General features: G+C 42.1%; 4 protein-coding genes across 7 annotated transcripts; 2 read left to right on the top strand and 2 right to left on the bottom strand.

The window, feature by feature from the left end:
* Positions 1 to 188: 188 nt before the first annotated feature.
* On the bottom strand, positions 189 to 7,854 carry fnbp4 (formin binding protein 4). Its single transcript, XM_069721745.1, has 17 exons — positions 7,686 to 7,854; positions 7,054 to 7,125; positions 6,823 to 6,953; positions 6,050 to 6,227; positions 5,568 to 5,715; positions 5,281 to 5,380; positions 4,826 to 5,170; positions 4,484 to 4,676; positions 4,262 to 4,401; positions 4,078 to 4,182; positions 3,600 to 3,733; positions 2,415 to 2,584; positions 1,902 to 2,200; positions 1,655 to 1,772; positions 1,215 to 1,408; positions 861 to 1,018; positions 189 to 726 (listed from the first exon to the last, which is right to left on the bottom strand). The coding sequence occupies exons 1-17, from the start codon at positions 7,807 to 7,809 to the stop codon at positions 636 to 638; spliced, it is 2,700 nt and encodes an 899-aa protein (XP_069577846.1). The 5' UTR covers positions 7,810 to 7,854; the 3' UTR covers positions 189 to 635.
* A 92-nt stretch (positions 7,855 to 7,946) lies between these two features.
* On the top strand, positions 7,947 to 10,947 carry LOC138634699 (seipin-like). The gene has a single exon (XM_069721782.1). It carries the CDS (start codon positions 8,295 to 8,297, stop codon positions 9,555 to 9,557), a length of 1,263 nt encoding a protein of 420 aa, XP_069577883.1. The 5' UTR covers positions 7,947 to 8,294; the 3' UTR covers positions 9,558 to 10,947.
* A 794-nt stretch (positions 10,948 to 11,741) lies between these two features.
* On the bottom strand, positions 11,742 to 14,387 carry lrrc10 (leucine rich repeat containing 10). Its single transcript, XM_069721771.1, has 2 exons — positions 14,211 to 14,387; positions 11,742 to 13,990 (listed from the first exon to the last, which is right to left on the bottom strand). Exon 2 carries the CDS (start codon positions 13,928 to 13,930, stop codon positions 13,019 to 13,021), a length of 912 nt encoding a protein of 303 aa, XP_069577872.1. The 5' UTR covers positions 13,931 to 13,990; positions 14,211 to 14,387; the 3' UTR covers positions 11,742 to 13,018.
* A 2,231-nt stretch (positions 14,388 to 16,618) lies between these two features.
* Positions 16,619 to 25,013, top strand: cnot2 (CCR4-NOT transcription complex, subunit 2). Of its 4 annotated transcripts, none has more exons than XM_069721779.1 (15): positions 16,619 to 16,649; positions 17,859 to 17,987; positions 18,083 to 18,155; positions 18,363 to 18,510; positions 18,654 to 18,836; positions 18,948 to 19,027; positions 19,588 to 19,713; positions 19,941 to 20,065; positions 20,218 to 20,335; positions 20,696 to 20,852; positions 21,509 to 21,570; positions 21,686 to 21,735; positions 21,836 to 21,936; positions 23,320 to 23,464; positions 23,563 to 25,013. In XM_069721779.1, exons 2-15 carry the CDS (start codon positions 17,871 to 17,873, stop codon positions 23,647 to 23,649), a joined length of 1,572 nt encoding a protein of 523 aa, XP_069577880.1. In that variant the 5' UTR covers positions 16,619 to 16,649; positions 17,859 to 17,870; the 3' UTR covers positions 23,650 to 25,013. The 4 variants fall into 4 exon arrangements, with proteins under 4 accessions (XP_069577880.1, XP_069577881.1, XP_069577879.1 ...); XM_069721780.1 differs by lacking the exon at positions 16,619 to 16,649 and adding an exon at positions 16,878 to 17,042 and having other exon boundaries at positions 19,624 to 19,713; XM_069721778.1 differs by lacking the exon at positions 16,619 to 16,649 and adding an exon at positions 16,878 to 17,042.
* The last annotated feature ends 183 nt before the right edge of the window (positions 25,014 to 25,196 follow it).

Raw genomic sequence — 25,196 nt, 5'->3', positions numbered from 1 at the left:
TCTGGGCGAGAAATAATTCATTAAACTGATGATTTGCCGTGAAAATATGGAGGTGGTCGGCCGGCAAACAAACAAACAAACAAACAAACAAAACGGTCTTACGGAAAAACAACATGTAAAGCATAATAAAGAGCGCATAAAAAAAAAAATAATAATAATAATAAAAAAAAGACAATTAAAACCAAAACTTTTGGAAAAACCTTTTAATAACTTTTTTTTTATAAAATGTACAAGTTCAATTACTTTCCTTCCCCTTCCACAAACATGGCTTATCCCATTATACATTATATGTACACAGTTGTAAAAATGCTCAATAAAAGAGACAATCCAGCCAAACAAACTGTGGTGGTCATCTACACGGGGTCTGTACAAAACGGTGACAAAATACTGATAAACGGATTAACTCAAGACATTTGGCACATTTACAGTCGTGGCTACAAAAACCAAGAAAAGGACATTCAAACCCCTCTGTGTGAATGGCCTGCCATGTAAGGGCTTCCAAATGTCTCCATTATTAACAAAGAAAACGGTGAAGACAGTCCAATGATCAATTAGCTGGGAAAGGTTGAGTTTATGGTAATGGTTGGAGTGGATTTAACAGCACTGACTGGGTGATGTTTGACCCAGGCTAGATGTTACGTGCTATTCATCGTCTTCCGTTTCTTCAGGCGTTGCCGCCAATCATCGGGAAGTGCCTCAAAATTGGCATTCTTTGAAGCTTTTCCTCTGCAGAATTAAAAACAATGCAACAGTTACAACATCATCAGTAGAAGCAAGGAGAGAGCCTAGTAAAACAGTACAGCTCAATTCAATTAAACCCCTTAAATCTTAAAGTAATTGAAATTTCTTTAGAAACATACGTCACAAACTGCTGTTGCTTCCAGTCCTCGATATTCTTCTTGCTGAGCTGGTCTCTGTCTTCGTCGCTGGAGCTGCTCTTCTCTTCCTCATCCAACTCTTTCTGGATGCTCTGCCACTTTTTCACCAGAGAGGGCATTTTGGTCTTACTCTTCTTTGACTGCAGAGCGAGAAGATGTGTTTAAAAAAGGAAAAACTGAACTGCATGTTCTCCTGAATGTGACATCCAAGTATTGAGTTAAATAGAATGCTTCACATAAAGAAAATCAATTCATAAGATTCACAATTACTGGTATGAAACCTATTGTGCTTCTTTGACACTTGATGCACTATAAATCATGAACTCCAATACTAACCTTGTCCTTTTTTATTTTCTTATTCTTATCTATAGGAAGAGCCTTGGCTCCTGGAGGGTCAATGGGTGGCTGGGATGGTGGCAGTGGCGGTTGAGGGGGTGGGGCTGGGAGAGGTGGGGCAGGAGGTTCACAAGGGACCAATGGGGCAGCGACAGCCGGCACACCCCAGTAGGCAGTTGCTGAGATCATAGGGGCTGCAGATATAGAGACACCTTTATCCGTAAAAAATTGGAACGTAGCTAAAAGTGTGTCCATTTATGTCTAAATTTGTCTTAAAATATAGTCACAATATAATCCAAGTTACACTTAACACATAAATCATTGTTATTCTTGTCATGCATTGAGTGTAGTTTGAAAAGTACACAAAACAGTAAGCTAAGAACATCCACAGTGGGATTCAGCAGTATTTTTGTTATTGCAGAGGTTGGTAGTCTACTTACCTGCACTGGCAGCTGGCTGGGTGTACAGAATGGCACTGCTGCCGATAGTAATGGCTTTATTCAGCTGACCGGCTTTACGTTTTTGACCCCTCCCCAAGGGGCTCGGACAATCGACAATCTGCGACAACGACAAGAAACAATAAAAGTTAAATGCTGCCGTGCTCCTCTTTTCTGAGTTTACACAGGTAGCTCTGCCAGGCACAGGGTTAATAAGTGCAGTAATTAAAGGAGAGAATTAGTCGCACACCTTCATGCCAATAGTGCCAGGGGGTAAAGGAGGCCTCCCACTGCCATCTTCCTCAGTTCCAGGGGCTGGAGGCTCCTCGTCATTGTCATCATCCATCTCCATCTCCACCTCCATGATCTCTCCATCGCTGTCAGGAGGGGGAGGAGGAGGGGGTGGGGAACCTGGGGGGAGAGGGGGAGGTGGGGGGTACTCTGAAGGTGGAGGAGGGCTGTCAGGAAGCGGCGGTTGGGGTGAGGACCAGACGGATGACGCAGTGGGCTGAGGAGGTGGTGGTGGCGCAACAGCAGCAAAAGAAGATCCTGGGGCGGAAAAATAACATAGGTTGGTACATTAGAATGCACTTAATACATCATAGCAATACTCACTGGACTTTATCCATGCACAAATTCATCAGGAAATCCACTTCAAGCAATACCGATACATATTTTTCCGAAAGTCATTAGAGAAGACACTTAACAGGCAGACTTTACATCGAGTGTAAGAATTAGGGTGCAGCCGTACTAATAGACTGACCTGGGGCCCCAGCAGCAGATACAGATGATCCTTTGGTATCCCCTTGGCTTGAAGTCTGTGTCTGGGCGCCTTGGCTGCCTTTCAGGTCCTCCTCCTTGTCCTCCTCTGTTGGAAAATCCCACTGGGAGGTACCAGTCCGGTCCTTCACATAGAAATACCGCCTGTGCTCTCTAAAGAGTGGGACAACAGAGATAGAAGGCAAGAGTCTCAACCACCGGCCTTGAGACTCGCTGAGTGGGATGATACCCTGGGACGGTGGGGCAATAGAGTGGACATAATGGCCACTGTAAGGGGTAGGAATGTTGGTATGGACAGCAATTTTAGCCATCCTCAACAGGAGCCCAATTAGAGTGTGGTCAGGGATGTGGATAGAGAACCCACCTTAGTCTCAAGAAAAAATTACGCAAAACAAATCATCTTTAGGTCCTGAAAGTAGTATTAGGCAGCTCACACCATGGTTGTCACAATTGTTCTGTTTTAGACAACCATTCCCTCCCAGACACAGGAAGACGCCGGGGAGGATGCATCACCACCACCATCATCAACATCATCATCATCATCATCATCGTCATCGTCATCATCATCATCAACAACCACAGGTCAGAAAATAACAAGCACACAGTAAACTCATTTTACATCAGAAAGAAGAAAATAATAAACAGGAAGACATATGAAATAGAGTTGGTCTGACCTGCTGGATTCCCGTCATTGCTCCATCTTCACCTTTTATTTGATGCGTGACACTCGTCGCTTCCTGGGCATCACTGTCTGCATTGCATTCTGGGGGTTGTAGTCCTGTAAAGTGCAAAGCTCTCCCACGCAACCAACCTTCCTACCATACACCCCCTCCCAATTTCTCCACTGACTGGACCCATAACCAGTTTACAATTGCCCGGCTTAAGAGTCTGTTATATTGTCAGGGAGTCATCTCTGTGGCAGGTATATTTAACAGGAAGCAGGCTGGCCCAGAGTGGATGCTTCCTTATCAGTAAGTTCAAGGATTGCATCACAGAAACCTGAAGAGTCTGTTTCTGGTAATCATTTTGATCCACTTGGGTTGGTAATAGCTGCTCCCCAAGTCATGTTACAAAGTCTGCAACCTCGGCACTGAGGGGGGTGTAGTCACACGGTAAGGTTTTTGGGGGGCGAGGGAGTGTAGAGATGTGAAAGGTAAGGAGCGCGTACCTGTCCCAGTGGCAGGACCAGCCTTTAGGGGCGGCGTTAAGTTCGTAATATTTTATGTGCTCGGCGGCTTCCTGCAGCCTGCGGCGAAGATAGACCCCATTCAGAGCACCTTCCCTCCAGTCAGCAATCCTTGTCTGAAGAGGGGTGGGGGGAAAGGGGGGAGCAATAAGAGAGAGTGGAGGGTCAGAGACAACAGTGAGATAAAAGGCCAGACAGTCAAAGGATAAAGAGACAGATAACAAAGCCAGAAGAGCTGCAGGATAGACAAGTAACATGGAAGAGTAATTACAGTAAGTTTCCAGAATGACACCTTGTGATTAATTATTATGAAAATTTTAAATATTAAGTACTACCACATGACTGTGAAAAATTATATGGAACAAAATTAAGTATTAAATATTTTATAAGTCGCTACTGGGATCGCTGCAAATGATAGCTTGGATAATGTCGCTAAGAAACTCAACTATTATCCGCTCACCTCAGTTTGTAGCAGAAGCAACTGAAAGTTTGAGATCGCTTTTTTGTTGATCCCCAGGAACTCCATCTTGCTGGTTAGGGTGTTAGCCAGTTCTCCAATCTGAAACTAAATTTTTCCAGCATTAAAACTCGTCCTAAAAGAGATCATCAGTGATTATGGTTCGTAATTGTAACATTGTTGTTACCTTGAGCTCAGGTGTTTCCACTTTGAGCTCAGCCGTCTCCACCTCCTCTTTAACGGGCGGCTTTGAAACCGCTTTGTCCTCAGAATTGTCCGGTTCCTTGTCTTCTCCTTCCACAACACTTTCTAAGACTTTAGGAAGCACTACAAGACGCAACAGAGGCGTTTCAGTATGGAAGAACATGAAAAATGGGATTATTGTTAATGTGTTGACATTAGAACTCACCTGTCTCTGTGGTGTCCGGGAGGTCTGAGCCTCGGCTGTTAGAGTCGGGGCTGGCAGCACTGGGGAAGGCAGTCTTCCACCGGTTCTTCTTCGGTAGGACACCACGAGTGCCAGAAGTATCTTGGCTCGTCTCAGAACAAGGACTGGAGCCCCCAGCACTCACATCACCCTCCTCCAGCGCCCGGAGCTCAGCCTAAGAGTCAGATGTTAAGAGTCTGGTTACAGCTCGGTCACGATGACATCAAAAATACCACTGCCGTGCACTGAAAGACCATTTTTCAAGCAGACAAGTATTTCCTGCCTTTTACCAAAGTTGCACCCTGAACAGCTTTAAATTCCCACCTTTTTTCTCTCCAGAGCCAGTTCCAGCTCCATTGTGTCCTCCTCCGTCTCCTCCTCAGCATCCGAGTTGTCTCCTGACTGCTTCTTGGTGCTAAGATCTTTCTGGACAGTCGGGGCTGAGTCGGAGTCCAGAACAGGTACAGAGGGCGATCCTACCGGGCGAACACCTTCTCCATCAGAATCCAAACTGTTCTCAGTCTCATCCAGTCCTTTAAGGAGTCTTTTTCTCCATTTTTCTTCTGCTTCTTTCACTTCAGAGGGGATGAGAGGACCCAGGAGAGATGCAGCCACTCCCCGACGCTCCTCCTCTTCACTTGTGAGGCCGACAACACTCTCAATTACCTCCTTTTAGACAAAAATAAGACAGTGATTGATTTAAAAATCAAAGTAGCTCTTTTCTTTAAGAACACGGAAGCAAACTGATTTACATTTAGCTGAACTTAAATGAGACTCACCTTCACTTTGGTCTCTTTGACTGATGCTGGGGCTGCAGCAGAAGCAGTATTTTCCTCTTTGTAAAACCCTGCAGCTGTGCTGTTGCCATTGACACTAGAGCTGCACAGAAACATACAAAACACACCATTTACAACTGAATTTCTGTGGTAGAAACAAAATCAAGGAACTGAAACTTATACTTCAGTTCATGATGGCACAGTGCTTTTATCACATCTCGAAGATAAAGATTCTACTCACAAATTTGTGATAATACTCATAATAGAGCAGGTCATATAGTTTCTCCTACCTGTTGGGATGCCGGTCCAGGCGTTGCACCTGATCAGCGAGATAGTGTGGCAGCTCCCAGGACACCTCATTGGTCAGAGTGCTCCAGTAGTAATAGCAGCCAGAGTTCTCATCCCATACCTCCTGCCAGTCTCCCATCTCGACACCCACTGGAATACAAAAGGCATATAGATGAGATATTTCCAAACAAATGACAGTCATTTTGTGCACATTATTTCTAACCCCGAAAAAAAAAAAAAAAAAAAAATCCTTGTCAGTATCTTTAATAAAAACACGAAGATAGCAACACTCTGCTAAGTGGACATCGATATTGAAGTAGTCCCTTTGGAAAGTAACCCATCAATGGTTGGTCTCTTCAAGTACTCCAGCAGCTAAAACAATGCTTTCTTATATTATGAAGAGAGCTATTATTAATAGAAAATTGCTTTTGTTAATTAATTACAACAAAATTCCCTTCATACTTAGTACAGCAAAGATAGTTACCCCCAGCTAGTGAGTACTGAGTATTGTACTCAAAGTCTGTGCTTTGTTGATTCTGTCCTCCTTGACCTGCACCTGGCTGCTGAGTGTTAGCCCCAGGTTTGGGTGGGGTGGCATTCGGAACGGAGGGATGAGATGTTGCATCATCTGAACTTGGCTGAGTTGTGATTGCATCAATTTCCTGGGATGGAAAAAAAAAATACAAGATGAACCACATTTTCAGTTACAAGAATCAATCACGGTCTTCTAAGTACTACGCTTTAAATAAAGAATGTGAATTATTAATGACTAATGTGGCCCAAGTTAGAATCATGTATAATATTGATTATAGATTATATTTAGAAAAAACAAAGCCTGCACTTTGCTGCGTAATTTGTAATAATCTTCCTTCAAAAGGTGCTTTGTAGATTTTAAGTTTTTGTATAAGGTTCTGTCCTCTGACTGAAACCTCTGGTACTACGAGAAATATAGACAAACAAAGTTTATTCTCCATTTGTTTTTGTTTTTTTTGCACTAATCAAGCTACATCATTACAATCACACAGAACTGAAACAGAAGCCGGCACTCCCGTACAAATCTGAGCCTGATGAAGGTAAATATTTAGCAATTCATTGAACACCTCGATTACACACACACACACACACACAAACAAGACAGCTGGATTAACATCGCATTCCTCGCTGTTCTGAACATACATACATAAATGTGATGAAGTGATGAATATATCTATCGTAAATTTCAGGTCAGAGTCATTGTATTATTTTTTTGATACTCACAGCCATGAAATTAGCCAGTGTGCTGTCGATGTCGGTTGACTGGTTGTGTTGGGAATTTGCAGTCGAGCGGTGAGAATCTCCCGCATCTTCATCATCACTATCCTCATAGGCTCCAAGCAAGGACAAACCCTCTACGTGTAAAAGGCAAAACACCGTCGTTCAATCAAAATGAAATCATTTATTGTTGAAACACACGCACACACACACGCGCACACACACACACACACCTACCTGTGGCCTTGACTGTTGGTGGCTTCATGTTTGGGAGTCTCACGAATTTATGTCCGTCACCGTCCTGTTCATCTGCAAAAAACAACAACAACAACAACAACGAGTTTAAATTAAGCTTCAACATTTTATTAACAGCAGACGAACCCAGCCGGTGACGTCACGAGCTAACAGCCACAAACTAAGCTATTCGATTACGTTGTTCACCTTCTGTTCTCACGTGGACGAAGCCAGTTATTATTATTATTATTATTATTATTACAAGGGTTGGTTACGTTTTACGATGACTTCACATGTCATTTGCCACGAGCCTTTACCTGTTCCTTGAAGGCAAAACTCGTAAACGTTCGCCAAAAACTATTAACTCGCTAACCGCTAGCCTAGCACGCTATCACATAGCTAACTGCTCCGATCCCTTAAAATCGGTTGATAAAAAGTTTTTTTTTGTTTTTTTTTTAGTGGGCTCAAGAGGTATCGGTTAGATCTCTCCCGGCGACAATTGTTCTCTAACTCAGCCGCTGGCTAAATACAGTCCGCGTTAATTGTTTTTGTTTTAACAGGTGGGGCCCGTTCTTTTTTACACCTCGAGCATTTAGCATTCGGCTAGCCTGGCGCTAGCACGTTGGGAAACGTACCGTCGGATCCTGAGGGCGCTTCTTCCCTCTCTCCGGCATTTCCGCCGCGGCTCCCGGGAGGTGAAAGCTGTAGAATCGTTCTCCGGCCGACCGCTCCTCCGGTGAGGCGAGTTTTCTTCCCCATCGGTCTGTCTAATAAAAAAAAAAGGGTGGGGGTGGAGGTGGGGTGGGGTGGTGGTGGTGGTGGTGTGTGTGTGTGTGGGGGGGGGGGGGTCCTGTTTTCTTCTTCCGGCGTCGTCGGTTGTTGTTGCAGAAAAAAAAAAAGAAGGAATCAACTTCCGGGTCACGGGGTCATGTTTGTGTTGAAACGCAGGCTAACTTGCTGAACGACTTTGAACAGCCTCCGAGCACGTCAGATGAAAAAACAACAACAACAACAACAAAAAAACAACAACAACGCTCAACGTTCAGTGACACGGGATATATATATATATATTTTTTTTAAATGTTTATCAAAACTATTTTTGTGTCTGGCTTTATGGAGCAAAGTAGGAGCAACTAGCTTTTATCAGCTCGGACTGCGAGTGTGTATAGCTCGTTAAACAAGATCCGACATGGGGAGGTGAAGATAAGCGATTTTGTACAGTTCTGGAGGAGAGACACCCACCGATGCACGAATATAAGGAGCCGCGGCAGAGTCAGCCGTCTACAGGACTCGACGGAGGGGAGACTGCCCACACCAGGACCAGAGCAGCTCCGATGGGATCAGACACGATGAGGGGAGTGATGGGACCAGCTCTGCATTGGCTGCACGATGTAGCGGCTGTTACTCTCCTCAAAGCCCGACGGACATTATTTCAGGCCGGCATCCTTCTCTGCGTGCTGGTTCTGCTTCTCTGGGTGGCCATCTTTCTCTATGGAAGCTTCTATTACTCCTACATGCCCACTGTGAGCTTCTCCACCCCTGTTTACTTCTACCACACCGCTGATTGCGATGCCTCCGAGTTAGCATTCTGCTCCTTCCCCACAGCCAACATCTCCTTCATGAAGAACGAGAGAGATCAGGTGATGGCTAATGGGCAACCTTACAGAGTGTCCTTGGAGTTGGAGATGCCGGAGTCGCCTGTGAATGAACAGCTGGGTATGTTCATGGTCAAGATGTTTTGTTTTACCAAGGGCGGGAAGACTGTGTCCTCAGTGGGACGATCTACGATGCTGCATTACCGCTCCAGCCTCCTGCAGACCCTGAGTACTTTGCTGTTCTCCCCTTTCCTCCTGACTGGGATGGCTGAGCAGAAGCAGCTCATCGACGTGGAGCTCTTCTCAGACTACAAGACGAATGCTTATGAACCCACTGTCGGTGCGGTCATTGAGATCCATTCCAAACGTGTGCAGATCTACTCCTCTCAGCTACGTATCCATGCTTACTTCACTGGTATACGATATGTTCTGTACAACTTTCCCCTGACGTCGGCTGTGATCGGAGTGGCCACCAACTTTGCCTTCCTCAGTGTCATTGTGCTGTTCAGCTACCTGCAGTTTGTATGGGGTGGCATCTGGCCCCCAGATCAAGTGAGAGTCAGGGTCATGATTGGAGACAACACCCGCATGCAGCAGAGGAAAGACGAGGCTCGAAAGCGCATGGAGAAGGAAAACTCTCAGAAAGAGCTTTATGCTCCTCAAGTAATTGGTCCTGCGAATGAGGCATCTGATCTCCACGGAAATGACGCCGCAGCAGAGCCACCGTCAAAGAACGACTCTGTGATCCCAGATGCCGCCGGGGATGATGTGCCTGATACCAAGGAAGAGGAGTCCCATGACTCTGAGGGGCCTGAGGAGAAAGACGGCTCAGACGTGGCGAAAGGATGCCAGCCACTTCAACCCGGAGAGACAGCGCTGCGGCAGAGACCTGGACCTTGGATGAGCCTGTGAACCCCCTCACACAGTTACAGTATCTGTAGTTTATGCTCATATGTCTCATAATGTCTTATCACTCCTCAGCTGCTTGAATGTGATTTGGCAGATATTGATAGATTAAAGCAAATCTACAGTTTCAGTTCAGAATATATTACCTGTGTTGTTTTAGCTGGCACACTAGAGCTCATTGTCTTGTCTTGATAACACTTTTACCGTACTTGAATCTGTGACCTCTGCTCATTTCTTTCTGCCCATCTCAGCGCTGTTACAAGTCTTGTGTTTGTGCCATTAGAGTTTTGCGGGTGCCCACTTCAGGAGGTGCGACATTTCAGCTCTGGCAACAGTATTGGCCGTTATCGGATGTGTGCCAACAATTTAACACCCCCCTTTAGGTCAGCTGAACCTGCTTGTGTTTTACTGCTCTGATTTCTGCAAATTGGTATTTCCTCACATCACGGCCAATCCTCAATAAATGAGGCTTTCACAATCTTCCCATATGAAAAAAACGGAGACAGTGAATCTCTTCATCACCAGTTCAAATACCATTAAACTGGAGGCCTTTTTTTTTTTTTTTTAATGTAGATACCACGCTGCTGAAACTGAATTGTAACTCCCCGTGACACTTTTTCTCAGAAGCTCTTTCAGAGCAATTTGTTTTGGAAATTTTCTTCCCCAAAAAAAGAGTCTTTTGCTTTCCTATAATTTTTTTTTTTTTTTTTAATTGTTCCAGTCTGAAGCATTTAAGCAATTTGTTGCATTTATAATTTTCTCTTCATCATGCAAATAGGTGTTTTTGTAAGTGTAACAGGTGACTTCACTGCTGTGGCACATTTAGTTAAAGCTTCAACACTTTTTACGGGTCCATTCCATCAGATCTTTGTGTTTTGTATCTGTTAAAGTGCAGTTTGCACTCTGAAATTTGATGTTGGAAAAATAGTATTGATTTTGTTTTCATTACAGCCAAGCACAGTACATTTTAGATGGGTCTTTTAAGTAATATATGTTTATTAATAAGTGTGAAATATGTATTTTTGAACATTAATGAGCATACAGTATAAGAATGATGAGTGAAGTTACTACTTTGAAATTAGTGCTGCGTGGTAAAGCAGCTGAATTGAAGGTAATCCAGGAATTGTGAGTGTATTACTCAGCCTCTATGTTTTTACATACACTTCTGGGGCAATTTGGGTTTAAGTAAGTTTATGTAAGGGACTGTGCAAGCTGTATTTATGTAGCACTTCTAACCAAAGATATTGTTAAATGTGATGCACTCTTGTCATCTTGGATCTTCTGAAGATACATGAATTGGTCTTATTTATGCATTGAACAAATTCAATGAAAATGCAGCAGTGCACTTTATTTCTTTAAATGTCCGTGTCGCATAATAAAACCGCTCTAACAACAATTCTGTCTGTAGAGAAATGTTTTTCATCCTTTTATGTGTTGTTGTTGTTTTTTTTGCATACTTTATGATATTTTGAGACCCAAATCTGAGAACTCGCGTGCAAAAACCTTTGCTGAAATGCATGAAAATAACATGCATTTTAATATGCACAAACCTGCTATCTCCAGTGTTGAAGAAGGCTGATTAAAATGTTCAAAAACATACACCTCTTACTAATTTGCTACTCTCACAATATTTTCTGCTGATAAACACCTCTATTACCTCAAAATGATCATTGTTGTAAATACAGATTTGTTTTTCTAAACACCATGTGTTCATTTTACATTATGTTACTACTGTTTTTATGCACTAAAATGTGATGGACTTTTATTTCAATGTTTATATTATTATAAAAAATCTTGAAAAATGGGTTTAAACCAAAATATTTTGACAAATATTGTAAAAAAATGATTGGAGATTAATGACACTGAACATCTTAAATATACATCTATAACAACAGGGTTCTTAAGTTTTTTCATTAATCTGCCCTCTGCTGCCAAAAGCTTTTTGTACTGCAAACAGTGAATTTTGAATTGGACACTTCACCAATGGAAAGACAAACACGTGCAAAGTGACAAGAAAGTGACAAGAAAAATACACGTTCTCTCATATTTGCGTGCAGTGAGTGAGAAAATGTACAAAGTTGAAGGGTTTGAACAACATGAAAGAAAAGGTTCTGACAGCAACACAATGGCATTAAAAAGCTTGTATTAAACATAATATGTATTTGTATATCAAGATCATCAGGGAGCTTGAATGTGCAGATTATAGGCATGTTGTGTTTGTGCTCACTTTCAAAACAGATCAAACTACATGGTCCTGGTTTGTTTGCAAAAGTCCTTCTATTCTGGTTATGATGCCATAGAACCTCAAATCTCCCAAAAACATCCTCACAACTCACTGTTGATGTTGAAGAAGATGGATTTAGGTGTGCGAAGAGGCAGCATAACCGAATAGTAAGAACATCTTTGACACTAAATATACAGCATATTTCAAGAAAAAAAATCAACATACATTCACTGAACCTCTATAGAATTACCTAAACAACTGAGTAGTTGCTGTGTTTAATGAGAAGTTGAATGTAAGCTGGAAATACAGAAGTTTCCAGAAAAAAGCTCGTATGCAGCCCTCTTTCATCTCTTTTCTCACATTTTACTTAAATGTATTCATAATGCCCAAAAATCCTATTGTGTAGAACTGCATACATTCTTGTTTACAGATGATTTTCCTGGTACATCGGCGAATTGCAAGGTTGCGCATATGATCTCTTTCAAACCAGAACCTTATGGCGATGATATTAAGGTCCATTAGCAGTCTTTATTCAAAGCCACAGCCCCAATCTATCCGATTAATTATGCATTGGTCTGGATAAGGAGTGCACTAATTGACTTAAACCATCCATCACTTGTAATAAAAACCTAACTGTTTTTAGCCCAGGCAGGTACAGATATTATCACAGACTCTGCTGGAATTACTTTTTTTCTAATTCTCTGCAGTGAGAAAGAACTCACATACAGTGACACAAAGGGAACTGAAATGGCATCATCATGGTTATGTTTTGAGTCAACTGACAATGAACCAATTCTCAGATGATGGCACAGCAGCAACTGCATAGTCAGTTTTATAGAAAATTACCAACGTCACTGTGTATTTCTGTCCTGCAAACACAACATTTATCAAATAGAAATACAAACCTGCTAATACACAGACATTGTAATACCTGCAAAATTCTGTAAAGTTACCAAGAAATATGTCTGGCACGTATGAAGAAATATTTAAAAATTTTGAGACCATCAAAAATAACAACTACTGTAATTCATTCATTCAGTGTCAGGAACTAAAGAGATTACACGTTTTTGATTTCAGAATTCCAATTTCTCCTTTCACACGGGGACTATGCCATATATGGACAACATACCATCGACCTGACGTACAACACGCCACTCTGCTTTAAGTGCTCCAGGACGCCACTCAAGTGCAAGGCCTGCCCGTCAGGTCTCTCCACAGCTGAAGGTCACTTTGTTCCTTAACCTTAGATGTTGTGCTGCTCCTCAGCGTCTATTTCCACAACCTCTGCTGTGGTCTCACTCACGGCTTTTGACAAGTCATCTTCCTGATCATCATCTGGGCTGTCAGCCCACCGCCCGACTCTTCTGACTCCCTCGCCCACCACTGGGGCGTTGACACAGGGGTTGTGGTCGTAAATGACAAGTTTCAACCCCTGCATGTAAGAGAGGCCGGGGAAACGGCGTATTTTGTTCCGATCCACGTCGATGACGGCCAGAAAGTGCATTTCCAGCAGCACTGGTGGAAACTCTGCCAGCTGATTCCCAGCAAGCCAGATACTTCGCAGCTCTTCCAGTCGTTGCAATTCTTTTGGTAAACTCTGTATTTGGTTATAACCGAGGTGCAGGGTCTTGAGATTTGGGAGCTCACAAATCACCTCTGGGAAAACAGTGAAGCAATTAGTCTCCAGCCACAGAGTGCTAAGTTCCTTGAGCTCTCTCAGTTCTCTGGGGAGGCGATAAAGCCTGTTGTTACCCAGGTAAAGGATGTTGAGCTGGGGCAATCTGCAAACAGCTGCAGGTAGCTCCTCAAAGCAGTTAAAGTCGAGGGCCAGGAGCTGCAGCTTCTTCAGGCCCTGCAGTTCAGCCGGTAAACTGCTGAGGTTGTTGTCACTCAGGTAGAGCTTCACCAGCTCATCGAAGACACAGGCTACGACAGGCAGCCGACGAAGTTGATGGCTGCTCAGGTCCAGGGTCCGATCCAGTGGCATCTCCTTCAGGTCCCCCACTAAGAAGCGTTGACAGCGCTCTGAGGGGACGAAGGCGATGACACCTCGCATGGCGTTGCCCATCTTTCTCAGTATCTCTGATACACCACAGGTCCTCCACATCAATTTGGTGCCAGGCAAGGATTGTACTCGAGCTGGCTGTTGCCGCATTCAAGTGGATTTCATGGTGTCCCATTAACGTTCCTCCACCGCCCCTTTGGATTTATTGATCTTGGTAATAAACCAAAACAAAACAAATTTGCAACAATGTAGTACATCATTGTAATAATGCATAAGCAGGATGGCGCAGTAATTACAGGATCAGGATGTTAAATTATATCCTTTCATGTCAAAAAGGCTGTGCTGTTGACTAAAAGTTATCATCACCAGTGTTAAAAGATAAAACATTGCAAGTTTCAAGATGGTCATACTAAGAATTCAAAACACCTACTTTCCAAAGTCTTCCTGATGATGTCCATGAGTCTCAGCATCTCCTATAGTAAGCCAATTTGTTTATCCAACTTAATGAGCTGAACATATATTGTATTCCCTGGGCAGATATTCCCCAATGCCGTCCGCTCACTATCTCTCAGTGGTTCCGAGCTCTGCCCTGACTTCCATGGCTATAGCAACCACTAACTCTCTCCTCTCCATTTGTGTCTAATGACTTTCCCCCCTTCTTCTCTGAGATGACAGAGGTGGGAGAGAGAGAAAGAGAGAGAGAGCCAGGGAGGGGCAGGGTGCCATGGATAAGCAGAAGAAGTGCTTTGTGATGAAAGAGTAGCGAAGGTCATTTACATTCTGTTCTAATCGGCCCGGATGCAGTTCTGGGTTCGTGCCACTGTGCCCGACAAGAGTCTCTACTGTTGAATCACTTCAAGAGTTTGACAGGTTTTGCAGGGAGACTAACAACAGAGTTCATTTCTTAGATTGTAGTAGATCATAGGGGTGTTTTGAAATGTTTCTTCAAGGACGGGAAATGAAGGTAAAGGTCCTTTAAAAAACTAGGAGGGATACGAAAGTGTGGTGGATTTTCTCGGCTCTGTAGATTGTGGGATTGTTGTGGAGTCAAAACAGAACTATGCTAAAAATCCTTCAAATCAAACCTATCGTGACTTAGTTTTCCATTTTGGCATATTGTTCAAATGGGGATATCATTTCCTACTCCTCTTTCTAGAGTCGTACTTCTGAACTGCAATAAGGCTGCATGTCATCCTGCATGTCATCCTGCATGTCATCCCTGCCTGCCTGAGGTGTGATTCGCCTGTGCATACCTTCATTAGGGCTATTTTTCAACCAGATAAAATGGGAAGGGATTTCATTTTCCTTATCATTAAGGGCAAAAGGTTGACCCTCATCTGCTTTCACTCACTGACACACCATTTTTGCACTTCCCAGCATCCACTTACTGTCCGGTGGTGGTGGTGGTGGTGGGGGGGCTCGAACAGGCAACGCTCAGAGCAGGCACATAGAAAGAAGCATGTCACTGCCACAATACACCTGCTTCATGGCAGATATCTAAATATGTTATAGCAGGTGTCATTTATTATTCCAGTCGTGGGCTACCTAGATACTGCTATTAGTTACACCTGCACTTTCCCTGCTATGATAAGTTCTAAATTCTGAAAAGGTTTATTTAAATTTTTTTTTTTTTTATTAATTAGTTGTTTCCAAAACTTTCAGCCACACCCAGTCAACAGGGCTGCTTAAATGGAGATGGTTCATGAAGCCATCTGTTGAGGAGGCCATAAGATGGGGTTGAAAGTTTTGGAAACAACAAGTAATTTGGAACTTTTGCAAAGCTGCTGTTCTCAAGCTCATTTATTAACATGCAGTTTAATTCAGTTACAAACAATGGAAGAATCCTGCACGTCCAAATGAACCTATACCCTCTACTGCTGGACCCACCGGTCCCCTATTCTCGTACGTGTATAAAGGTCATACAACTAGATTCTGACATCACGCCCCATATTCAGCAGAGGACACATGGGCATCAGTACACATTAAAAAATGTATTTTACACAGTTTCATGGGAGCTTCAGGGGCCTTCACAGTCCGGGGCAGATGCTAACTTTGTGTGATCGGTAAGTTTTCTGTGACTAATTTATTGCATTGCAGTATATCCATCATATTATCTAGTCTGGGCAAACTGAAATACATGAAACCGTGCTTGTTATTTATAATAACTTTCTCTAAAAGATTCCTCCAGCTCCGCTGTCACAAGGACAGATACAGGAGATCATTCCTGCCCACTGCAATAAGACTGTACAATAACTCACCTCTGGCAAAATCCATCACAGTACAATAACACTGTTGACTGTGTTTCTTGGTTTGTTTGTATATAATATATATAGATATATAATGTACTGTATATACTGTGCATTTTATATTTTATATTTATATTTTTTTTACTGCTATTTACTGCTATTTTATTTGATTGCTTTTCTATTATTCTATTATTCTATTCTATTATTTTATTCTATTATTTCTATTATTATCTTATTGCTTCTGTATGCTGCTGTAGCGGGAAAAAAAATGTCCCCTCGGGGATTAATAAAGTAAATACCTACCTACCTAATATTGTGACATTAGGTGGGAAGCATCACAGGAGGGAGACAGAAAGCAGAGCTGCTTAAATATCACCGACAAATCGACATGAACGTTTCAAATGTGTTTTTCTGAGTTGTCTCGTCTCTTTTTCTTTCTTTCTTCCTTCTTCCCAGCAGCCTGTAGGGGGAGCTGAGGCCCATTTTCAGACCTGCTCAGTTTTTTTTGTGTGTACGGAAGTGGTCAGCGGGGTTGTAAAGGTCAGAGGGTAAAGGTTATCCCTCTCTCGATTGAGAATACAACAGCCATCTTGGATCTAACGAAGCGAAGGGGAATTGATGCGGTGAGAGTATTTTTCTTTTTCTTTTTTTTTTTTTTTTTTTTTTTTTTTTTTTTTTTTTTAATACTGATTTTCCGTCACGTTTAAGCGGCTCGGTTTGAATCCAACCCCCTCGGCTCGAAGTCGTCCGTCTCGCTGTTTCCTCCCGTTTTGATACGCAGCGGCTCGTTGGCCTTTTTTTTTAATTTACCTTTTTTTTTTTTTTTTTTTTTTTTTTTAGCTCCGGCAGGTTTGTAGCTGCCTTGCAAAAAAAAAAAAAAAAAAAAAAAAAAAAAAAACGGGAGCGTAAACTGAGACAACGTACAGCTGACTTTGGCTATATGAAGGCATTACTGCTGCTTTGTAGCTGAACCGTCGTTTTTGTTTAGTTTTTTTTTTTAGTGTGGAAAGGTTGTGGTACGTCGCTCCTTTTTATTTACTCGGGTAGCCCGTTCAACAAGCCTGCTAACGTTAGCCTCTTCCACTTAATGTTGGCTAACTAGCCTGTTAGCATTACTATCAAGTCTCTCTCTCTCTCTCAACAGTGACCAAAAAAAAACAAACTATTCAGCGTCTGAGATACAGTAATAGTCGAAGTTCATCGGGATTGAAGGCTGGCAGTCAGCTGTGCTGTCATCTGGTTTATTTGAGACATTTTTTTTTTCTTTCTATGGCTGCAAGTACTTGTTTATTTTGTTGTGGAAGTTCAACATTATCATCCCGTACGCGTGTGCATCGTTGCAAAAGTAGACAAAACACTTTCCGAAACTTTTTATTTCAACATCCTATAAAAGCCAAATACGTCGCAGTGTTTTGTTTTTGTTTTTTTTTTACAAAGAAAATGAAAAAAAAAAAGAAGAAAAGACTTTTGATGCTCTCGTAATGTTCCGTTTAATTTAAAGGTGGAGAGTAAGACGCTGTCTTTGTTTTGCAAAAGTTTAAACATTTTTTTTAGGGTTATGTGGTGTCAGTTCAGATCTAATACAACCTAAATACAAGATGTTCACTTAAGACATATTGTACTTTAATGGCAGCACGGTAGTCGGTGTAACTTAAATGGAGACGTTCAGATTCAAGGAGGAACCTGAGTGTTGAAATTTGTAGGTCACAGTAAAAGTCAGTTCGCTCTTCAACCTTTTGTGTCTTTTCTTTCATTTTCTTTTTTCTTTTCTTTTTATTTCACTTTATTAATCCCCATGCACGTCTTTAATCGCAGTTCTTCTCCCTCCTCAGGTGACAAAAGGCATGTTTGGTGCTAGAAAGAAATTTGTAGAGTTCGTGGAAGTGGTCGATAACGACTTCACTGATGAAAGCATGTACTACAACCAGCCGTCGATGTTCCCACATCGGTCGGAAAAAGATGTAAGTTTTGGTACCCGCGTCTGCACCCTCGGCAGAGGTTTTCCAGTTATCGTGCTCTTATCCTGTCCTTAAATGGGTTTTTTTTTCTTCTCCAGATGCTGTCCTCTCCCTCACCATCGTCGTCGGGTCAGCTGTCGCAGCTTGGCGCGAGTTTGTACGGTCCACAAAGTGAGTGTTTGATGTTTTTCTAACAGCCTGTTGCAGCAGTTTCTCATAAGTAATATACTTATAATAGTAAGAAACGTCTCATCTTCGCAGTTTGTCCAAATAACAAAGAGTTACTGAAAATTGGAACATGTGACTGAAGAATCTCTGGGTTTTATTTACACAGATTTTGTGTTTTTTTTGTTTTTTTTCCTCTTCAACTTTCTGCAGGTGCGCTCGGCTTCTCGGTAAGGGGAATGGGGAACAATACGCCTCAGTTAAACCGAAATCTAACACAAGGCACGCAGCTACCGAGTCATATCACCCCCACGACAGGAGTCCCCCCCATGTCCCTCCATACCCCTCCATCACCAAGCAGGTGTGTTTGAAGCAGGTGGCTTGATTATGAGCTTTCAGACACAGTTTGGATACACATTTGTCGTCACCTGGAAATAAAAATGGGAATTAACACGACATTAACAAAAAATATAAATCCACTAAGTCAGACCCGATTTTGAACAGGGGGACATTACCGATGAATACGAGGAACATGCTGAACCACTCTCAGGTCGGTCAAGGCATTGGGATGAGCGGCAGGACCAATAGTATGGGCAGCTCGGGTCTGGGAAGCCCCAACCGCAGCTCACCCAGTATCATCTGTATGCCCAAACAGCAGCCAGCACGCCAGCCCTTCACCATAAACAGGTAGACGGATCTGGTATAACTTGTACACACTCGGAGAGCTGTTGTACTCTGTGCTCTACATTTCCTGAAATTTTTTCTTTAAAACTTTTTGTCTTGTTTTTTTCTCTTAAGCATGTCAGGATTTGGTATGAACCGAAATCAGGCTTTCGGGATGAACAACTCATTATCAAGCAACATCTTCAACGGCACAGGTTGGTGTGTTTCACCCACGTGTTTTAAACTCAGGTTGGGGCTTCATCGAGACAAACATCACTTTAATATCTCTGCATTTGTATAAAATGTAAAAAAAACAAACAAACAAACAAAAAAGGGTGTAACCTGATAACAAACATAACACTTGCTGTGTGACATTTTTTTATATTTGATTACCGAAAGAATAATTTAAGATGCTTCCGTTACAATTTACAAGAGGATCTTCTGTACTTTCAGCAGAAGTCTGTCTTCTTCAAGCGTGAAACTTAGATGTCGCAAAAGGATAAACAGTTTAAACTAATCTGACTCTTTAACAAAAACAAAAAGTTAACGCAGCTTTATGAATTTATCTTCAATTACTGAAGCAGACAATACAAAAATACTGTAGAAATTAACTTTTGCGTTTTTCAATAGTTATTACCAATGAGAGGGCTATTTTTCCATTCATTGACTGTGTAATAAGGTTACATTATCGGGCTTCAAACTGCCGCGTTATTACACAATTAGACTTTATTTAAGGTTTACACGTTACACGCTGTTAACTGTCCTATTGATGCAGATGGGAGTGAAAATGTAACAGGACTGGATCTGTCAGACTTCCCTGCATTAGCAGACAGGAGTCGGAGAGAAGGGACTGGAAACCCAACACCGGTGCTCAACCCACTGGCTGGACGCGCTCCTTATGGTGAGCCATTAGATTGGAGAAAATGTTTTATTTTTGCTCACATAAATCTACAGGCAGGAGATTCTCCCAACAGAGGAAATTGATTTCAGATTCCTGATTTGGTTCATAATATTAGCAAAGAGTTTGTCTCAGTGCAGATCTAATCGCCACCGACGAGCTTATTGATGTCCTTTTGCCATCATTTTTTGGGAAACTGTTATCTTAACTTCACTTTCTTCATCATTAAGTTGGCATGGTGACGAAGCCATCAACTGAACAGACACAGGATTTCTCCATCCATAACGAGGACTTCCCTGCACTGCCTGGCCCAAACTATAAGGACCCCACGTTGAACAACGATGACAGTAAATCTGTAAGTAAGAGCCACTGATGGCTAAACTGCAAACTCTGGCAGGACGTTTTTTTTTTTTTTTGTGTGCGCTTCGGTTGCAGATCAAAAAGAAGTATTCATAATAATCGTTTTAATAATTTTTCTGTGATTTTAAAAATGGTGTTCCCATTTAGAACTTGAACTCAACAAGCAAGAGCACATCCAACGCCGATGGGCCCAAGTTCCCCGGAGACAAGACGACCTCAGCACAGAACAACAACCAGAAGAAAGGGATCCAGGTGTTGCCCGATGGTGAGACCTCACAGCCAATCGTATCGCTCCAATTCCACTGAGACATCCCTTCTTAATCGCACAACTTGGGTGAGGCAGTTGGGCTCTCTACCCTGCATTTGGGGTTAGATAATTATCGGATAGGCTACAGTGAGGAAACCAAAACGAATAATGTTTACTGTCATACAGACCATCATCATCTTTCCATTACCTCTTTTGTGACCATCAGTGTAAACAAATAATTGGCTTGGTTTGCTCTCCAATGCGTGCAAAAGTGTGGTTTAGACATATGGAGGTGTTTTGACAGTAAGTAAGTATTTACTGTGAATCACAGCCCAGTTTCTGTGGTTTGCTGAACTGTGGTTTGTCGTGCCGCTGCAGGTCGGGTGACGAACATTCCCTCAGGAATGGTGACAGACCAATTTGGCATGATTGGCCTGCTGACGTTCATCCGGGCGGCAGAGACCGATCCGGGGATGGTGCATCTGGCGCTAGGAAGTGACCTCACGACACTGGGACTCAATTTAAACTCACCAGAGTAAGACAAACATTCTTCTATAAATATAGTTACCTTTAGGGCCTTATGACTCAGCAAGTGTATGAGGACCTTTGCTTGGTTAAAAAACAAAACGCAGTCACAAGTAACCACTTAAAATGGGATTAAGCTGGTGCAGATTTGTTTCTTTGCTCGTATAAATTCTTTGTGCAAGACGCATTGTACTTTTTTTTTTTTACCACAGAAAGGGTACAAAAAACAAACACATGACACAAACTTGAGATTTCTTCTTTAGTAGAAGTACAGCCAAAGTATTTTGAAGCCAAACAATCAAGCTGTGGCTTTAAATATCGAATTATAATTTAACACAATCCAGATTGTTAACATTAAAGACAGATTGTGAAAAATACTTACAATAGGTCGTTCTGTTTCACACTACAATGCACAACAGTATTTTTCTCCATCAGTTGTAAAAAAATATCTTCACTTCACGCCTTGATTCTTATTTAAAAAAAAACAAAAACAAGCAGAAAGACACTCCACTAGTTCAGTTTCCCTCCAGCTGACTGCATTCTCAGGATCATTGTTTAAATGATTTCTGTTTTAATAGTTTGTGTCGTTACTTGTGAGTTTTATCTCAAATGTTTTTAGTTCACATTAATACTAACGTGAACTTTTTTGCAATGTTCCTCTGACAGAAACTTGTATCCCAAGTTCGCCTCTCCTTGGGCTTCATCACCGTGTCGACCTCAAGACATCGGTAAGACACGAACGCGGCGCCGTTCTGTATGTGGGAGAGGATGCTGTTGGCAGAGGTGTCACATCGAAGTTATACATGTTTGACTGCTGACTTTTACCGCCATCTGCATTTTCAGACTTCCATGTTCCATCGGAGTATTTAACAAACATCCACATAAGAGACAAGGTAAGGATGAGCTCCAGAGTAGCTCCACAGTTTGATATTCCAGGATTGAGGTTGTAAGTATAAAGCTAATTCTCCTTATTCTTTGCTGTCTTGTCTCTAGTTGGCTGCAATTAAACTGGCTCGATACGGCGAGGACCTGTTGTTCTACCTGTACTACATGAACGGCGGAGATCTGCTACAGCTTCTGGCAGCAGTAGAGCTGTGAGTACCGAGAGGTTTTTTTTTTTTATCACAGAAAAGTCGAGACGCTTTTGGGAAAGTTGTTTTCCGTCCTTGATAATGAAGATCAGCAACTCGGTGAGAACAAAGATTGCACTGTGCTAGTGGCAGCCTGTTGCTGACGCTCTTTACAGGTTTTATTGCTAATGCGATGTGATACTCTGTAACATAGACATTCTCCTCCTGTGTGGTGAATAAAGTAACTTCTATTTATTTATTCTGTCTGTTTGCCCGTTAAAAGCTTTTCATGTGAAGCGGTAGCAGCAAAAGCAAGGGATCAGTAAGGGGCAGTTCAAAGACATAAGCAGCTAAATAAGGCTGATATCAGAAGCATCAACACAGGAAGGAAACTAAACTCCAAACCACATCGATTCAGGTCGAAGCTACAAACTTTAAATAACAGCTTTCGAATCTCCAGCACAAGTTCAGCCACAGAAGACTGAGCTGAGCTGGGAGGTGGAGATGAGAGTCATTGTGGTGCAGCTACAGCAAACCAACCCCGACTAATGGAAAAACCCTATTAACCTTTTGAATGAGGATTGCTGCAGACAGGCAGCTATTATCCATCCATTCTCTGAGGTTTATACCATGCGACATTTCCTGTCGGCTTGTTTCTCATGGGTAGACTTTTTTTTTTTTTTTTACCTAACGTGGTACCTGAAATTTTCAGCTCGTCTGCCAAAAATGCATTGTCAGCAGAAACGTTTCAACGTGTGGTTTTTGAGATTATTGAGATGAAATTTCCACAACGGTCACTGGTCAGCCTCTCGGAAGGACCGTCACAATCAGTAAAGTTTTAATTGACGATAAATTGTCATACAAGCAATTACGCTGAACAACTTCATTGTCTTTTTGTGTTCATTTTACGTCACTATTTTAGTACAAGCCCGATCCCAAGTTAATAATACACCCTATGATGAAGAAGAGCCATTTGTTGGCTGTGGTGTTTGGCCTTGCAACTAAATTCGTGACGTTTACTTCAATAGATGCTCATCGAAATGCAGTCGGTTGAGCGTTACAAGTTGAGCATCTCGAGGTAAACAGTCGGTGGTGCTGCTCCTCTACTTGTGCGCCGTTTAAACTGAAGCAGAAGAAAGGGGCGCAGTGAAATGATATCATTAAAAGAGCACTAGTCAAACCTCAAACAGTAGAAAACAATGTGTAAATGTTGATGGAAACATGACATGTCTGTTCAGCTGTTGTTGTTTTTTTACACAAATGAATGGAAACGATTCTATTGATTATGCAAAATAATCGCTGTCAGCTCAATTATTTATAATCAGGTATTTGTGTAATAATTGTGAGGTTTTGTTTTTTTTCCTTTGCCTTTTGTCATAATTCTTTTTTCATTTCTTCGTCCTCCAGCTTTAACCGGGACTGGAGGTACCACAAAGAGGAGCGGGTTTGGATAACAAGGGCACCCGGCATGGAGCCCACACTGAAGACCAATTCTTACGAGAGGGGTACCTACTACTTTTTTGATTGTCTTAACTGGAGGAAAGTAGCCAAGGTAAGTGTTATTATGTGGCGAAAAGGCATCTGCGATAAATTCGAGTTTCGTCGGGGGATTACAGCTATCGTGTTAAAACTGTGTCTGCATCCCTGAAGGAATTTCACCTGGAGTATGACAAGCTGGAAGAGAGGCCTCACGTGTCAACAACATTCAACTACAACCCAGCCCAGCAGGCCTTCTAAGGCCCAACCAGTCCAAAGGCCGCAGCTGTTCCTGCACACAACACTGTTATCCAGGAGGGGCGCTGTGGTTCACACAGCTTGGTTTTAATTCCTCGAGGATTTGGCTATTTGACTGCGGGGGTCATCGCCACCATTAAAACTGCCCTGCCTTTCCAAATTTACATGCTGCCCGACAAACCAACACTTGTTCTGTTTTTATTCTTTATGTTCCTCCTGTTTTTTTTTTCTCTTGTTTTGAGCAGGGTCTGTGTTATGTTTACGTCTCTGAATCTGAAGCCTGTTGTCTCCCAGAAAGGAGGACTGACCTTGTGGCACACGGGACAGTGACAGAACAAAGGTTACAGCTCGTATTTACAGCAAGTGTTAAGAACAGAGAAAATGCGGGGAAAGCAAAGTGAAAGGGTGAAAGAAATGCAATGTTTATTGTTGCACTATATTTAGTAATAAAAGAACACAAAATTTGTTTGTGCTTTTTTATGTGAACACTCCCTGATCATTTCTTTTGTTATCTTCTTTCCCATGATTTTTGTTTTTCTTCAGGGAGTTCATGCAACTTTTCCAAATGCATCCCTTTCCATCTCCCGCCCTTTTTTTTTTTTTTTTTTTTTTTTCTCCCTTCAGTTTAGACATCGATTCCTCCGACCAAACTGTTTTCTGTCTCATCTGTTTCTTCTTCTCTCTGTGACTTTTTGTGCCTGCCGAACATGGACACAAATCTGGGAGACTCGTACTTCGGTTTCCACGAATGTGGAGAAATCCTCACAGAGGCTACATGACTTTGGTCCAGAGCAAACAAACACTTTCCACTCTTTGTTACGATTTTGTAAGAAATGTGTAAATTTTTTTCTTTGCATCACATAAGTTAGTATATGTATGTACGAATGTGTATATATGATTGCTATATATATATATATGTATGTATATATATATATATGACATCTATTTTGGAAGAAATTTTGCCCTGCCTTGTGCCTCGTTTTTATGAGGTGAGCATGGATGCAATATGTGGACGTAACAGGAATTTTCTGGAACTGCTGGACAGGGTGTCGCACAGCACCGTGGGCACTTATATTAAAATAATACAGAAATAAAATGCCATTAAAGGAAAGGCCTGATTGTCAGCCAAAAAAACAAAAACAACAACAAAATAAACGTGGAGATCATCCCCCGAGTTTCAAGTCCAAAGCAAAAGAAGGGATGTATTTCAGTTCCAGCTGTTTGAGCAGCGGTGAACAGCAGCATTTCATAGGAAACGGAAAACTGGCAATTTGAGGAGAAGAAAAAAAAAAATCCAGACCAATCTTGTATTTTCTGAAGTTAAAAGCTTCTGTTCTTTGTATTAAAGCAGAAAAGGCTTTCCTGAACCACTGTGTGTGTTGTATTTTTACATCTTATTTTAAAGTCAGGGATCTGTGATGAACTACTTTGCTGGAGTTTCACTTGTAATGTAGAGATGTGCAAGCATTCGCATAGGACGTGTTTAAACCGGGCAAAATCCAAAGCAAACAGTGATTGAGCATGTAACCTGTGCTTTAAGCCCCTCTGCA

Source organism: Brachyistius frenatus, unplaced genomic scaffold (assembly GCF_029030835.1).
Source record: "Brachyistius frenatus isolate BFR_SWC_R1_liver_20210118 unplaced genomic scaffold, ASM2903083v1 Contig_272, whole genome shotgun sequence".
In the NCBI taxonomy this organism is placed as follows: Eukaryota; Metazoa; Chordata; class Actinopteri; family Embiotocidae; genus Brachyistius; species Brachyistius frenatus.
Note: the sequence above shows the minus strand (reverse complement) of the source record. Positions and strands in the feature narration are given on the sequence as shown.

What these genes read in the sequence shown, in the direction of transcription:
- cnot2 (XM_069721779.1), top strand. Translation starts at nt 17,871, where the DNA reads ATGTTTGGTGCTAGAAAGAAATTTGTAGAGTTCGTGGAAGTGGTCGAT. An exon ending in GGCTGGACGCGCTCCTTATG is followed by an intron (nt 19,714 to 19,940) that starts GTGAGCCATTAG and finishes TTCATCATTAAG; the next exon opens with TTGGCATGGTGACGAAGCCA. An exon ending in CTCAATTTAAACTCACCAGA is followed by an intron (nt 20,853 to 21,508) that starts GTAAGACAAACA and finishes TTCCTCTGACAG; the next exon opens with AAACTTGTATCCCAAGTTCG.
- fnbp4 (XM_069721745.1), bottom strand. Translation starts at nt 7,809, where the DNA reads ATGGGGAAGAAAACTCGCCTCACCGGAGGAGCGGTCGGCCGGAGAACG. An exon ending in ATCTGCTGCTGGGGCCCCAG is followed by an intron (nt 2,201 to 2,414) that starts GTCAGTCTATTA and finishes TTTCCGCCCCAG; the next exon opens with GATCTTCTTTTGCTGCTGTT. An exon ending in AAGCAACAGCAGTTTGTGAC is followed by an intron (nt 727 to 860) that starts GTATGTTTCTAA and finishes TTAATTCTGCAG; the next exon opens with AGGAAAAGCTTCAAAGAATG.
- LOC138634699 (XM_069721782.1), top strand. Translation starts at nt 8,295, where the DNA reads ATGCACGAATATAAGGAGCCGCGGCAGAGTCAGCCGTCTACAGGACTC.
- lrrc10 (XM_069721771.1), bottom strand. Translation starts at nt 13,930, where the DNA reads ATGCGGCAACAGCCAGCTCGAGTACAATCCTTGCCTGGCACCAAATTG.